At 44.3% G+C, this 17,300-nt stretch overlaps 1 protein-coding gene across 6 annotated transcripts in view; it reads right to left on the bottom strand.

Annotated features, from left to right (window-relative positions):
• The window catches only part of RIMS2 (regulating synaptic membrane exocytosis 2), an 830,084-nt gene that overhangs the window by 679,694 nt on the left and 133,090 nt on the right, over positions 1-17,300 (bottom strand). For all 6 annotated transcript variants that reach the window (XM_040354833.1, XM_040354825.1, XM_040354826.1 and 3 more), the window contains one exon: positions 10,342-10,353. In XM_040354833.1, the coding sequence (XP_040210767.1) occupies positions 10,342-10,353 (12 nt within the window). The remainder of the gene's footprint in view (positions 1-10,341; positions 10,354-17,300) is intronic.

Raw genomic sequence — 17,300 nt, 5'->3', positions numbered from 1 at the left:
CAACACAGCACATGCTGAAGGAAAAGAAGGTACTCTGGATATTCCCATGTGCCGCTGCTTTAAGCCTGCATGCTTCCATCGGAATGCGAGTGATAAATATATTCCCAATACTCCAATTTATCAACAATTCACGGTTATCTCCAAAATCAATTTCCAGGAGATGTGAATGATGCAGAAATTACTTAATTGTAATAATTATTAGAGAAAAACAAATAAATCATGATAGTGTCATGTAAAGATGACAGCCAAGAAACTATCAACTCATTTATCAGACTTGTTTAATCGCTCGCCATCGCATTGCTGATGTTTCTTAGGAGTTTGCAGTAAATCCCAGCATGCCATGCGAACCAGTCAGCAGACGGGCATAAAGCAAATTTGTCGGACATGTTAAATGCTTAAAAGTACAAAAACAAAACTATTTCCCAGCAGAAAATCCTCTTATTTGTGCCTTTATGAAACTAACTTTTTGCACAAGGGGCCCGACACAAAGACAAACCAGCGAATATTCCCAAGTCCAATATTAGTACCTTTGCTGGTGGCTTAGACACCCCTCACTGGGCAGGGGGCATGATGGTTGGTGGGGCTTAACCACTTCCTTACTGGGCACTTAAACCCCCCTCCTGCCCAGACACATTTTCAGCTTTCAGTGCTGACGCACATTGAATGACAATTGCGCGGTCATACAACGCTGTACCTAAATTACATTTTTACAATTTTTTTTCACACAAATAGAGCTTTCTTTTGGTGGTATTTAATCACCACAGGGGTTTTTATTTTTGTTAACCACTTAAGCCCCGGACCATTTTGCAGCTAAATGCCCAGGCCAGATTTTGCGATTCGGCACTGCGTTGCTTTAACAGACAATTGTACGGTCGTGCGATGTGGCTCCCAAACAAAATTGGCGTCCTTTTTTCCCCACAAATAGAGCCTTCTTTTGGTGGTATTTGATCACCTCTGTGGTTTTTATTTTTTGCGCTATAAACAAAAATAGAGTGACAATTTTAAAAATAATGCAATATTTTTTAGTTTTTGCTATAATAAATATCCCCCAAAAACATATATAATTTTTTTTATTTTCCTCAGTTTAGGCCGATACGTATTCTTCTACCTATTTTTGGTAAGAAAAATCGCAATAAGCGTTTATCGGTTGGTTTGCGCAAAATTTATAGCGTTTACAAAATAGGGGATAGTTTTATTGCATTTTTTTTTTTTTTAATACTAATGGCGGCGATCAGCGAATTTTTCGTGTCTGCGACATTATGGCGGACACTTCGGACAATTTTGACACATTTTTGGGACCATTGTCATTTTCACAGCAAAAAATGCATTTAAATTGCATTGTTTATTGTGAAAATGACAGTTGCAGTTTGGGAGTTAACCACAGGGGGCGCTGAAGGAGTTATGTTTCACCTAGTGTGTGTTTACAACTGTAGGGGGGTGTGGCTGTAGGTCTGACGTCATCGATCGAGTCTCCCTATAAAAGGGATCACGCGATCGATGCAGCCGCCACAGTGAAGCACGGGGAAGCCGTGTTTACATACAGTTCTCCCCGTTCTTCAGCTCCCGGGAGCGATCGCGAGGGGGCGGCTAGAAACGAATAGCCGCGCCCTCGTCCCAGATCGCTTCCCGCGGGTTACCGACCGTCGTATGTACCGGGGGGGGTCCCGATCGGACCCGCGGAAAGGCGGGGACGTACATGTACGCCCATATGCCTGTACGTGCCATTCTGTGGACGTATATGTACATGCGGCGGGCGTTAACCGGTTAAAATTTAGCAAACAGGTAATTTTTCTCCTTCATTGATATGTACTGATGAGGCTGCACTGATAGGCTGCAATGGTGGTCACTGATTGGCTGTACTGATGGGCACTGATAGGCACAGATGAGACGACACTGATGGGGACAGATAAGGCAGTACTGATGGGCACTGATAGGGTGGCACTGATGAATGGCACTGATGGGTGTTACTGATGGGCACTGATAGGTGGCACTGATGGGCACTGGTAGGTAAAAAGAAAAGAAAGGAGGGCGCACCGACCTTGTGCATTACCACTTTTTTTTATTAAAAACACAATAAAAAGCAATAGTCCTACTCACAAGGAAAATTGAGTAAGCGCTTTTCAGACAGCTGGACTGGACCCTGCGGCACCTGCCAGTAGAACCTCAGACATCTGGACGGCTCTACTGGCAGGTGCCGCAAGGTCCAGTCCAGCTGTCTGAAAAGCGCTTACTCAATTTTCCTTGTGAGTAGGACTATTGCTTTTTATTCTGTTTTTAATAAAAAAAAGTGGTAATGCACAAGGTCGGTGCGCCCTCCTTTCTTTTCTTTTTGTTTTAGCCATATGAACACCCTTTGTTCTGTGGAGGGCTTCAAGAGTTCAGACTGGTACTTGACAATGATGGGCAGCACTGGTTGGTGACACTAATGGGTGGCACTGTGGGCACTGTTAGGTGGCGCTGGTGGGCACTGGTAGGCAGCACTGTTGTGTACTGTTAGGTGGCACTGTTGGCAGAGATGAGCAGGCGGCTGATCTCCTTGATCGGGACCGATGTCCTGATGACAGCTGCCAGTGATCGGCTTTTTGTTTTCTCCTCATGCCATCAGCGTGAGGAGAAAAAATAGCCGATTACTGTCTCTGTTTACATCACATGATCAGCTGTCATTGGATCACAGCTGATCACGTGGTTAGGGGTCGAGATTGACTCGCTGTGATCAGCCAAGACTCGCTGATCACAGAGCGTGCTGCGCTCGCCATGCAGGGGGCTCGCAGGCCACTTGAGAATGGGAGGATGTCCATGGACGCCCTCCCGGCAAATTAGATCCGCACTGTAGCCATCTTTCGGCTATAGCGCGAATGGGAAGTGGTTAACGTAATACTAAACCCACAACAGTAAAATAAGTCTTTATATGCAGTAAACAAGGGCCAAGTTGTAATGCCTAGATGACTGGGTCAGATAATCTCCAAGCTATTGTGGGATGTTCCTTTTCTGCAGTGGTCAGGACCTACCAAAAGTGGTTCAAGAAAGGAGACCCGGAGAACCAGAGTCATGGGCAGCCAAAGCTCACTGATGCAAGTGGGGAGTGAAGGCTGGCCCGTGCTGTCCAAACCTAAGAGCTACTGCAACTCAAACTGCTGAAAGGCGTCAGAACACAACAGGACATCACAGTTTGTTGTACATGGGGCTGCATAGCCACAGAATATGATCACAAGAACTGGACCATGGAACAATGCAAGAAGGTGGTCTGGTCTCATGAATTTAAGAAGGCTTTGAGGAACACAACAATTAGTTTGAGGTGTTGACTTGGCCTCCAAATTCTCCAGATCTCAATCCAATTGAGCATCTGTGGCATGTACTGAAAAAAAAAAACCAAGTCTAATATATGAAGGCCCCACCTTGCACATCACAGGACTTAAAGGATCTGTTACTGATGGCTTGATGCTGTACTGTGCTGTAATGGCATTGATACATACAAAATGATAAAGCATAGAAAAATACATGACCAATGGAACATTTTGAGGAAGCTTCTCTCACTTTCAAGGGACAGATGTTTAGGCTGGACAGGTAATTCATTCATCAAAATAGCCTAGCCTTTCTTTCCTACGCCCGCAGAAAGTACGTGAGAAACTGTCTTAAAGCGGAGTTCCAACCACAATTAGCATTTTTTAAATGTATGTCCTTTCATCCTGCGTTTTTATAATAGAAATCTGGTCACTTACTATTTTACAATCCGCCGCTGATCCGCATAGATATTCAAAAAAGATAGTTTATAAAACGATATCTACACCGTTGCCATTTTGCTTGTGGGCATTGTGAAGCCTACAGGCACTTACTTCCTGGAAGTCTTGGATGGGGAGTGATAATTGGACAGCGCACTGCATCCTGGGAAATGATGACACACATTTCCCAGGAGCATTAGAGGGAGATGATGTCAGAATACTAGGTGCTTTCAAAGGCAGATTTCGTGGGACCGCATGGCAACAGGCATTTCCAGATGAGTAAAAAAAAAAAAAAAAAACTTTTTTTTTTTCTTTTTTAGTCGTAAGCTACAGTTTGAAGCAAAATAGTTTTTTTGATGGAACCTCCACTTTAAGAGTGTATTTCTTTTATTTCCGTATCACAGCACATCATTTAAGGTCTGATTAGTTTCTGTGTTTGTTTTCAAAACAGTAATTACATTTCAATTGTGCTGATTTCCTTGATTGTGTATTTGAAATATAAATCACCAGTAATTGTAGTTATATAGATATATAATTATACTTGTATTTTAATAAATCATCTTTATTTATTAATCTAATTGGGAGATATTTGTATATTTAGTAAGAAATCATCATAAGCTTAAAGGGTCACTAAAGGAAAAAAATTTTTTAGCTGAAATGACTGTTTACAGGGCATAGAGACATAATAGTTAACTGATTCATTTTAAAAATGATTAAAAATTGATAAAAAAACAATCATATAATGTGCCTGCAGTGTAGTTTCGTTTTTGCTGTTGTTTGCTGGTTCTCTGATGTACAGAGAGCCACTAGAGGGCAGCCAGCCAATAGAGAGCAGTGATACTTTGTCTAAAACTCCTCAGCACCAATCCAGTTTCGTTTTACACACAGTAATCACACCTCCTTGATTAGTGACCACCGTGAGAAATCTCCCAGTACTGTGGTGATCAGGAAAGAGACAACCAGGAAGTGTCCAAAACAGAGAGGATTTACAGCAACATCAAAGCAAAAACGAACAATGAGGACATGAAACCAGGACTGCAGCAAGGTAAAGGAAGCTATTTAGCTAAAAAAAAAAATTCCTTTAGTGTCCCTTTAACCACTTAAAGGAGTTGTAAAGGAAAACATTTTTTTTGCTGGGTATAGAGACATAATAGTTAACTGATTCCTTTTAAAAATGATTAAAAATAGATAAAAATCAATCATATAATGTGCCTGCAGTTTCAGTTTCGCTTTTCATCTAGTTTCATGCTTCTGTGAAGGACAGAGACACAGAGCCAATACAGGGCAGTGTTTGTTTTTAAAATGAAACTGATTGGTTCTGAGGGGTTTTAGACACACAGGCCCAGATTCTCAAAGGGCTTACGACGGCACAACGCCATGTACGCCGTCGTAAGTCCTAATCTGGGCCGTCGAATCTATGCGACTGATTATTAGAATCAGTTACGCATAGATATCCATTAGATCCGACAGGTGGTGGTATTTGATCACCTCTGCGGTTTTTATTTTTTGCGCCATAAACAAAAATAGAGCGACAATTTTGAAAAAAATTCTATATTTTTTACTTTTTGCTATAATAAATATCCCCCAAAAATATATTTAAAAAAATCTTTTTTCCTCAGTTTAGGCCGATACATATTCTTCTACCTATTTTTGGTAAAAAAAAATCTCGATTGGTTTGCGCAAAATTTTTTAGCGTTTACAAAATAGGGGATAGTTTTATTGCATTTTTATAAAAAAAAAATTTTTTACTACTAATGGCGGCGATCAGCGATTTTTTTCGTGACTGCGACATTATGGCGGACACATCGGACAATTTTGACACATTTTTGGGACCATTGTCATTTTCACAGCAAAAAATGCATTAAAAATGCATTGTTTACTGTGAAAATGAAAATTGCAGTTTGGGAGTTAACCACAAGGGGGCGCTGAAGGGGTTAAGTGTGACCTCATCTGTGTTTCTAACTGTAGGGGGGTGTGGCTGTAGGTGTGACGTCATTGATTGTGGTTCCCTATATTAGGGAACACACGATCGATGACGGCGCCACAGTGAAGAACGGGGAAGCTGTGTTTACATCGCGGGACCGATCGCGGGACTCCAGCCGCAATCGGGTCCCGCGGCCGCGGTCACGGAGCTTCGGACCGCAACCCACGACTGGGCACTTAAAGAGGACGTACCTGTACGTGCTTGTGCCCAGCCGTGCCATTCTGCTGACGTATATGTGCAGGAGGCGGTCCTTAAAGGGGTGTTCCAGGCATTTTTTGTGTTTATTTTGTAGCTGCTGGCTTTTAATAAACACACACTCACCTGCTCCACGTTCCAGCGTCGCGCCGGCCGGGGCTCCGCTCCTCTCCCCCCCTCCCCGGCCGGCGTCTTCATCCTAAGTGTGGGCACCCGGCTGTGACAGCTTTCGGCTCCACGGCCGGGGACCCACTGCGCATGCGCGAGCAGCGCTGCGCTCTCTCATTGGACAGGCGATCGCATGGGACCTGTCATGTGTCCCAGGCGATCGCCTACAGGGAGGGGCTGCAGTAAGGCGATTAAGCTATTCGCCTTACCAGCCCCTCGGCGGAAGGAGGAAGTGGGACAGGAAGTCCCACTCCTCCTGAAGCCCCCACTGCCCCCCCAAAAAAATTACATGCCAAATGTGGCATGTAAGGGGGCGAGGAGTGGGTTAAGCGGAAGTTACAATTTTGGGTGGAACTCCGCTTTAAGTGGTTAAAGGGGTTGTAAAGGAAAAAAATGTTTTCCCTAAATAGCTTCCTTTACCTTAGTGCAGTCCTCCTTCACTTACCTCATCCTTCCATTTTGCTTTTAAATGTCCTTATTTCTTCTGAGAAATCCTCACTTCTGTTCTTCACCCCCTTTCCCGTCCTGCCAGGCTCTGTGCTCAGATAAGGGTCTGGTATGGATTTTGGGGGGACCCCCACACCTCTTTTTTTGCGTAGGGGTTCCCCTTAAAATCCTCTTAGAGGGGGAACCCATGCCTGTTATTTTTAAATCTGGCATGGAGTTCCCCTTCAAGATCATCAGAGCACAAGTCGCATATCAAAGTCGTATCAATCAAGTCGGTATTGCAGGGAGCATTTTCAAAGTCGGACTGCCTTGTGTCGGACCAGTTAAAACGGCGCTCATAGGGAGACATTGATTTTCACACGCCATGTGACATGAGCTCCCAAGGTCGGAGTGTTTGTCGTAACAGTGTGAACCCGGCCTAATTATCAAAGCCTAATTCAACAAGCTGAAGTTAGACGCTGATTGGTCACTATGCACAGCTGCACCAGATTTTGCACACTCCAATATTAGTAAATCAACCCCCATATCTTCAGAGGTCTAGTGGAGTCTATGCCTTGGCGAAATATGGAAGATAGTTATAATGTTATGGCTGATCATTGTACATTTAAGTAATTTCATCTAGCAATAGCTTTAAGGACAAGCGACAAAACCTTTTTTAGTTGTAATTTTTTTTTTTGTACTACATTAAAAGAAGTGAATTTTAATATTTGATGTGATCTACAGAAGTAGCACCTGAAGCCCTGATTCACACCAGTGCGGCTTTGAAATAGCGCTGAAGAAGGCCAAAAGTTGTAAGAATGAAACAAATATTAGTTTTCACAAAGTCTGCTGCTTCAGTGTTTTTAGATCTTTTTGCCAGATGTTACTATGATATACTGAAGTATATATACCGTGTTTCCCCGAAAATAAGGCCTACCCTGATTTTCAGGAAGGGCTGCAATATAAGCCCTACCCCGAAAATAAGCCCTAGTTTAAAGTGCCGGGGAAATACCTGGCATGCTGTCAATCAACTTCTGGGCCACATCCTGACTGATGGCGGCCCATTCTTGCATAATCAATTCTTGGAGTTTGTCAGAATTTGTGTTTTTTTTTTCTTGTTCACCCGCCTCTTAAGATTTGACAACAAGTTCTCAATGGGATTAAGGTCTGGAGAGATTCCCGGTCATGGACCCAAAATGTTGATGCTTTGTTCCCCAAGCCACTTAATTATCATGCCAAGGTTCTCCATCATGCTGGAAAAGGCATTGTTCCTCACCAAACTGTTCTTGGTTGGGAGAAGTTGTTCTCGGAGGATGTTTTTGTGCCATTCTTTAACCACTTCCCTACCCGCCCAAAGTCATATGACATCCACAGATGGGATCTCCCATCCTAGATGGACGTCATATGACGTCCTGGGCTTCCTGGCCGTCTAGGGGGCACGCGCCCATGGCATTGCTCATGACCCAGTGCGCGTGCCCGGCGGCCGCGATGTCCGTCGGGCATTTGCAATTGCCCGCAATCACAGCAGGACCGTGGATCTGTGTGAGTATTTTCGGATGATTCCAAGTATTTCCGAATGGCTCCAACCGTTCCGAGTGTCACCGACACCCCCACACCTCTGGCCAAATGCGGTACTGCACACCCCATTAGCTTGAATTCTTCTCGGTTCGCAAGACAACACTCGCAAACCGAGTCACAATTTTTTTTTAAAAGTTGCTCGTCTTTTAAAATGCTCGTTAACTGCGTTACTCGTAAACCAAGGTTCCACTGTACTTACCTTTCCTGGTAAAAAATAAAATAAAAAATGATACTGCATCTTCTATCCAGTGTTGCTACTATAAACAAAAATCTTGGCATTTGGTCACATGATCTTAACTAAAAGATCATGTGACTAACATTAAAGTGGAACTTTAGTTAGAAAATTAAAGCAGAACTTTACCCATATAAATCTTTAGCAAGGAACATACATTCCACATTAATAATTATGCTACCAAAATTAGTGTGTGCTGTAGATTGCCCCCAGCATTGCCCCGGCTTTTTCTTGCCGGAGGCTGCCATTTTGTTGAAGCCCAACAGCAACTAATCATAAGATGGAACTAAGCTCGTCCCAGTAACGGTTTAAAAAAAAAAAAACTGTTACATTCCTGGAATGCCGGGATTGCTAACTATCACATTTTCTTGTGTCCTCAACCAAACTGTCAAGCCATTAAATGTCTGGTGTCATAACTGATCACATATGCAGCACCATGACAGTTGCAGATCAAACAGAAGCAGCTTCCTTGGCTGTAAAGGATCGGAGGGTTTAACCACTTAAGACCCGGACCAAAATGCAGGTAAAGGACCTTGCCCCTTTTTGCGATTCGGCACTGCGTCGCTTTGACTGACAATTGCGCGGTTGTGCGACGTGGCTCCCAAACAAAATTGGTGTCCTTTTTTTCCCACAAATAGAGCTTACTTTTGGTGGTATTTGATCACCTCTGCGTTTTTTATTTTTTGCGCTATAAACAAAAATAGAGCGACAATTTTGAAAAAAAACACAATATTTTTTACTTTTTGCTATAATAAATATCCCCCAAAAATATATAAAAAAAAACATTTTTTTTCCTCAGTTTAGGCCGATACGTATTCTTCTACCTATTTTTGGTAAAAAAAAAATCGCAATAAGCATTTATCGGTTGGTTTGCGCAACATTTATAGCGTTTACAAAATAGGGGATAGTTTTATTGCATTTTTATTCATTTTTTTTTTTTTACTACTAATGGCGGCGATCAGCGATTGTTTTCATGACTGCGACATTATGGCGGACACTTCGGACAATTTAGACACATTTTTGGGACCATTGTCATTTTCACAGCAAAAAATGCATTTAAATTGCATTGTTTATTGTGAAAATGACAGTTGCAGTTTGGGAGTTAACCACATGGGGGCGCTGTAGGAGTTATGTTTCACCTAGTGTGTGTTTACAACTGTAGGGGGGTGTGGCTGCAGGACTGATGTCATCGATCGAGTCTCCCTATAAAAGGGATGACACGATCGATGCAGCTGCCACAGTGAAGAACGGGGAAGCCGTGTTTACATACGGCTCTCCCCGTTCTTCAGCTCCGGGAGCGATCGCGAGGGGGTGGCTAGAAACGAATAGCCGCCCCCTCATCCCGGATCGCGCCCACACAATTAACGACCGCTGTATGTACCGGGGGGGGGGTCCTGATCGGACCTCCAACCCACGTCTAGGCAGGGACGTACAGGCACGTCTTTCTGCCTGTCCGTGCCATTCTGGCGACGTATATTTACATGCGGCGGTCGTTAAGTGGTTAAAGAGGGATTTGTAGTATACAATTTCACAATTATTTGGCTTGTTTGACATGGGGCGCTGGCTGTCAAACTTAGTGGCCACGGTATGTGTACAGCCCTGTCAGGCTTTAATGATAACATTTAAATGGGGTGAAAAAACCAGGGCACAGCCACCTGTTTTTACTGCCCCCTGGCCACCTGTGTGAAAAGACCCTGATGGAGTCCCAGATAGCAGCAAAAACCTGACAGGAGTTCTAATCCATCACTACTCCATTCAAAACTAGACTTGACATTCACTTTAAGTTACCATCTGAATCCTCTTTAAGAATTGTATGGGAACATACTGTATTTTTATATATGAAATAAATACTACAAGTGCTTCAAGAACATACACATACAGTACACACAAATGTCTCATGCAGACACACAAAACATGCACAAACGGTGAAATAACAATGAAATGTAATATACAAATAAAATAAAAATGCACAACTAACAAAGAAGTGATTGATATGACTCAATGAATAGTGGTGTTAATAAGTAAAAAGTTATTCTGACCACTTTATCCTCCTGTAGAATATCCGGAAAGTCAGGAGAGAGTGCGAAGGGAGAGAAGACAAGAAAGGGAAGAAGACAAGGTTATTCCAGCTAGACAATGTTATACTGGGAGGACTGGGTAATACTGGGAACAGACAAGGTTAGAAAGGTAAGACAGGGTTAAACTGGTAAGACAAAATTAGGTTAGACAGGGTTATATTAGTAAGACAAGAAGAATACATGTTAGAGTGGGTTTCCAGTTGGTTGTGACACCACGCGACTGGAATTCGCCCACAAGTAACTGCGGAATGACAGACCCTCCAGCATTGAGACCCCCTCCATTGGGAAAAAATACTCTTCTCTAAACCTCCCTAAGTGAGAACAATAATTGGGCTTAGTAAAAAGCTTTTTCCAATATATCAGATAAGTCATAAAGGTAAAGTGAAGTTCAGGAGTGGAGTATTCTCTACATTGTGGAGTGAAGCATGTTGAAAAGTTTGGACCTACCCAATTGTGGTCGATCACTAAAGTTACAACAATGGAGGTCTATGAAGGCCACATGGGACTGCACATATACTATACTACCAAAAGTATTGGGATGCCTGCCTTTACACGCACGTGAACTTTATTGGCATTCAAGCCTTATGCCGCGTACACACGGTCGGACTTTTGACAAAACTCCATTGGTAAAAAACCTTCAGCGTGCCCAGCCCCCCAATACTTACTTAAGCCCCATCTCGACCCAGCTATGTGCATGAGAGGCCTCGTACACACGACCGAGTTCCTCGGCAAAAACCAGCAAGAATCTTGCTGGGAAATATTTTTTTGCCGAGGAAACCGGTCGTGTGTACATTTTCGTCGAGGAAACTGTCGAGAACCTCGTCGAGCCAAAAAGAGAGCAAGTTCTCTATTTCCTCGACGGGAGTCTGATTTGGCTCGTCGAGATCCTCGACGGGCTGGTTTCCGACGAGAAACTCGAGCGTGTGTATGCTAAGAAACCTGCGCTTGCTCAGAATAAAGTATGAGACGGGAGTCTGATTTGGCTCGTCGAGATCCTCGACGGGCTGGTTTTCGACGAGACTCGGACGTCTGTATGAGACGGGAGTAAAAGTAGCATTTGTAATGGAGATAACACATTTTTAAAGCTGTAACAGACTGAAAAGTGCAAATCGTCTCTTACCAAACTTTTATTTAACACACAAACACATGAAATTAGCAAAAGCAGCCCTAAGAGTTTAGCCAGTGGAATCGAACTTCCCCTGCCGTTATATGTGTTGTACGTCACCGCGTTTCAGAACGAGGAGATTTTGGCTTGACTGTGTGTACGCAAAGCAAGCTTGTCGAGTTCCTCGACAAGCCTAACAAGGAACTCGACGAGGAAAACGATGTGTTTCGCCCGTCAAGTTTCTGTGTACGAGGCCAGAGCCTCAGCTCCCTCTGGTCTCTCCCTCCTCATTGGCTGAGACAGCAGTGGTAGCTATTGGCTCCCGCTACTGTCAACCACATCCAGTGAGCCAATAAGGAGAGAGTAGGGTCAAGCCGTGCTCTGTGTGTGAATGGACACACAAAGCCGCAGCTCGGAAGCAAGCCTGCTCTGGTGGCCCCATAGCAAGCAACAGGAGGGAGGGGCCAGGCGCACCAGAAGGACCCACGAAGAGGAGGATCAGGACTGCACTGCACAGAGCAGGTAAGTATGACATGTTTGCTATTTAAAGAAAATAAACTAACCTTTAATGTCACCTTAATTCTTCATACTAGCTGTTCAAAACAACAAATGTAAGAATGTAGAGGGTGGATGAGAGGTTTAGCATTGTAAAAAAGATTTGGAAGTTAATATATTGTTTAATGGGGTCTATTCCTCTAGACCAGCCTTTTTCAACCTTTTTACCCCAAAGGAACCCTTGAAATAATTTTCAGCTCTTGGGGAACCCTTGTAAAAAACAATAATTTAGTGGTCAGTGGGAAAATGCCCTTCACATTGGTGGTAAGAGGGAAGAATGTCCCCCTTGAAGTGGTGGTCAGAATGTCACTCTAAGGCCCCGTACAGACGACCGAACATGTCTGCTGAAACTGGTCCGCGGACCAGTTTCAGCAGACATGTTCGGTCGTCTGTACAGCCGAGCGGACAGGATTCCAGCGTACATTTGCCCGCCGGGCCTTTTTCGAGCGGGCAAATATTTCTAAACATGTTTAGAAACATGCCCGCTGGAATCCTGTCCGTCGGACATGTTCGGTCGTCTGTACAGACCTACCGTACATGTCCGAGCGGCCGCCATCCCTCGCATGCGTCGAATGACTTTGATGCATGCGTGGAAGCATTGAACTGACAGGGCCGCGCACGTCGCCGCGTCATCGTCGCGGCCTCGTCGCCGCGTATCGAGTACGCGCGGATTTCTGTATGATGGTGTGTACAGCCATCATACAGAAATCTCCGGGCAGACATGTACGCTGAAAACGGTCCGGCGGACCGTTTTCATCGTACATGTTTGCCCGTCTGTACGAGGCCTAATGCCACGTACACATGCTTGGAATGTTCGATGGGAGCTTTTGGTCGGAAATTCCGTGTGTAGGCCCCATCGGACATTTGTTGTCGGAATTTCCGACAACAAAAATTTGAGCGCTGGTTCTCAAATTTTCCGACAACAAAATCCGTTCTCGTAAATTCCAATCATGTGTGGACAATTCCGATGCACAAAATTCCACGCATGCTCTGAATCTTGAAAAGTACAAGACGGAAGCGCTCGGTCTGGTAAAAGTAGCGTTCGTAGTGGAGATAGCACATTTGTTACGCTGTAACAGACTGAAATGCGTGAGGCTGAAAAACGCAAATCGTCTCTCACCAAACTTCTACTAAGACGACTGGTATTGAACTTCCCTTTTCTAGTACCGTCGTAGGTGTTGTACGCCACCGAGTTCTTGACCTTCGGAATTTCCGACATTTGTGTGACCGTGTGTATGCCAGACAAGATTGAGCCATCATTCCATCGAAAATGTATCCACGGTTTTGTTGTTGGAATGTCCGATCGTCTGTACGCGGCATTACAGAAGGTTTTGGGTTCATGCAGCTGCCTCTACTAAGTGGCGTTGACCTAGGGTTCTTTGGAAACCTTTGTTCCCTCCAGAGGTTAATAGGGGTCCTTGAGTTGTAGCTTGACGGACCTCCCATCTGATGGTGCCTGCATAGTTCTGGGGCCACCGCCCATAGGCAGAACCGACAGCATGACATCAATGATCTTTTTAGCTGTCTGTAGATTTGGATCTCTGACCATCACTGGCCACACTGACCATCAATGTATGGGTTTTTTTTCTTGCCTCTAACCCCAGATAAATTGTTTTTAGCAAGGGTTCCCTCCTTGTTAAGCTTGATCGAAACGCTATACGAATAAGGTGTGCTAAAGGACTTTGCATCTTAAGCCTCATACACACGATCGGATTTCTGTCGGACAAATCCGTGGATTTTTGTCAGAAGGGCGTTGTTCGTGAACTTGTTCTGCTACAGACGGCAGAACTTTTTCAGCCAACATTCACGAAACAACGTGTTTTCTCTGCTCTTTAGCGTCACCCTTTGGGCAACTTCTGCAACTTCTGCTGATGATGTCGAATGGTTAGCATTGGTTCGGAGCATGCATATTTGTACTTTGGATTTGTGTACACACGATCGGATAATCCGACGGAACACATTTGTTGTCGGACAATTTGAGAGCATGACCATCCAACATTTGTTGTCGGAAATTCCAACAACAATTGTCCGATGGAGCATACAGACGATCAGATTATCCGAAAAAAAAAACTTCTATCACACAATTGTTGTTGAATATCCGATCGTGTGTATGGGCCTTTAGACCAGGGCTCGACAAAATCCGGGCGCCAGGTCGCAATTGCGACAAAAAATTGTGACTTGGCACCCACGTCTGCCGATAATTTAGGCCGTGGCTCTGCCAGCATTTTTCTTAATGGTTTTTGCCGAGGAAAACGGTCGTGTGTACGAGGCGTATGAGATTTTAGTGACTAGCCCCGTATACACGACCGATTTTCCCAGCAGGAAAACTGCCAGGAGAGCATTTGGCCGGGAATCCTGGCCGTGTGTATGCTCCCTAGCAGTTTTCCTGTCAGGAAAATAGCCGGGAATCCCGACGGGAAAATAGAGAACCCTGCACCAATGATGAGGCACCATTGCTTTCATTGACACCAACAATGGGGCACTATACCTCCCAATGACACCAACAATGGTGCACTGTTTCCGGTCCCTAATATCAATGATGGGACATTAGTCCTCCTCCTACTGATCATATATTTTAAATCCCACTGACCACCAAACCTGAGAATATGTGGACTCCCATTAATGCTGGGGCATTTTCTACTCCCATTGGCCACAGTCCGACCCTCCTAAAGACTGAAACACAGGACATTGACCCTTTGTTTAGGAAGTTTGGAGGCCCCTGTTCTTTATTACTCTGAAGTTCTTAAATAACAAGGTTTTCCACTTTAACAAACCATGCTGAAGTGATTTTAGTTTGACCAGAAGCTGCAGTTACAGAATCCCCATGTAGCGCCACCTATTGGTGAAATCTAATATTGTGGTACAACCACACTGTGAAAGCCCCACTGTATCTACACGGATAGATTTACAGTAAAACCTTGGTTTGAGAGCGTTTTGCAAGACAAGCTATTTTTTTTTATCATTTTTGATTTGATATACAAGCAATGTCTTGATATATAAGTAGCGTCATGTCACAACAGAGTATAAAAGAGAAGAAGAGAGGCGCCTCTAAGTGTAGCCATATGGTTACATTTAACCACTTAAGCCCCGGACCAATATGCTGCCTAAAGACCCAAGGGGTTTTTACAGTTCGAGACTGTGTCGCTTTAACAGACAATTGCGCGGTCGTGCGACGTGGCTCCCAAACAAAATTGGCGTCCTTTTTTCCCACAAATAGAGCTTTCTTTTGGTGGTATTTGATCACCTCTGCGGTTTTTATTTTTTGCGCTATAAACAAAAATAGAGCGACAATTTTGAAAAAAATGCAATATTTTTTACTTTTTGCTATAATAAATATCCCCCAAAAACATATATAAAAACATTTTCCTCAGTTTAGGCCGATACGTATTCTTCTACCTATTTTTGGTAAAAAAAATCGCAATAATCGTTTACAAAATAGGGGATAGTTTTATTGCATTTTTATTTTTTTAATTTTTTTTACTACTAATGGCGGCGATCAGCGTTTTTTTTTCGTGACTGCGACATTATGGCGGACACTTCGGACAATTTTGACACATTTTTGGGACCATTGTCATTTTTACAGCAAAAAATGCATTTAAATTGCATTCTTTATTGTGAAAATGACAGTTGCAGTTTGGGAGTTAACCACAGGGGGCGCTGTAACATTTAGTGTTCACTTAGTGTGTGTTTACAACTGTAGGGGGGTGTGGCTGTAGGACTGACGTGATCGATCGAGTCTCCCTTATATAAGGGATCACTCGATCGATGACGCCGCCATAGTGAAGCACGGGGAAGCCGTGTTTACACACGGCTCTCCCCGTTCTTCAGCTCCGGGGAGCGATCGCGACGGGGCGGCTATAAACGAATAGCCGCGCCGTTGTCCTGGATCGCTCCCCGAGGCTTACCGACCGCCGCATGTAGCGGGGGGGGGGGTCCCGATCGGACCCCCGACCCACGTCAAGCAGAGGACGTACAGGTACGTTGATGTGCCTGTCCGTGCCATTCTGCTTACGTATATCTACATGAGGCGGTCGGCAAGTGGTTAATGAAGGTACAACATTTAGCAACATATTTTTTATACTCTGTAGCTCCTGCTGGATTTTGCTTCTAATCCCCTTGGGGAGGCTTCAATTTGTGGATGGACATTTTATAGTTTCACAACCTATCACATTGCTATAATCTTTTTATATGGACTATAAACTGAAGGACTTATGAATAAATGGTTGTGGAACGAATAATTTGAGTTTCCATTATTTCTTATAGGGAAATTTGTTTTAATATACAAGTGCTTTGGAATACAAGCAATGTTTCTGGAACGATCTATGCTGGCAATCCAAGGTTTTACTTGTATGTCTAATGGGATTAAATGGGGCCCATAGGAGTGATATAAATCCTTTATTTGTGTAGTGTATTTCCATTTGTATTATAAGTCGTCTTTAATACTTATGTATATTTTTTTCTCAATGAAAAAAATAAAATAAATACCTGTAACAAATGGTGTTCATCTTTAACCACTTGCCGCCCGCCAATGACAGATTGACGTCGGCAAAGTGGTTGTAGAATCCTGACTGGACGTCATATGACATCCTCAGGATTCTGAGCCGGTGCGCGCCCCCGGGGGCGCGCATCGCGGCGATCGTTGTTGCGGGGTGTCAGTCTAACACCCCGCAACACCGATCTCGGTAAAGAGTCTCTCACGGAGACTCTTTACCACGTGATCAGCCGTGTCCAATCACGGCTGATCACGATGTAAACAGGAAGAGCCGTTGATGGCTCTTCCTCACTCGTGTCTGACAGACGCGAGTAGAGGAGAGCCGATCGGCGGCTCTCCTGACAGGGGGGGTTCGCGCTGATTGTTTATCAGCGCAGCCCCCCCTCGGATCGCCACATGGACCACCAGGGATGCCCACCAGGGAAGGGCAAAACAAAAAAAAATGGGGCAAAAAAAAGTAAAAAAAAAAAAAAAGTCTGAAAAAAAAAAGTCTGGGGGAAAAAAAAGATGCCAATCAGTGCCCACAAATGGGCACTGACTGGCAACAAGTAAATCAGTGCCGCCCCACAGTGTCCATCAGTGCCACCCCACAGTGTCCATCAGTGCCACCCCACAGTGCCCATCAGTGCCACCCCACAGTGCCCATCTGTGCCACCCATAAGTGCCACCCCACAGTGCCCATCTGTGCCGCCCATGCGTGCCCATCTGTGCCGCCTATGAGTGCCCATCAGTGCCGCCCATGAGTGCCCATCAGTGCCGCCCATGAGT

The sequence above is a fragment of the Rana temporaria genome, chromosome 5 (assembly GCF_905171775.1).
Source record: "Rana temporaria chromosome 5, aRanTem1.1, whole genome shotgun sequence".
NCBI lineage: Eukaryota > Metazoa > Chordata > Amphibia > Anura > Ranidae > Rana > Rana temporaria.
This window is presented reverse-complemented; position numbering and strand designations above follow the sequence as displayed.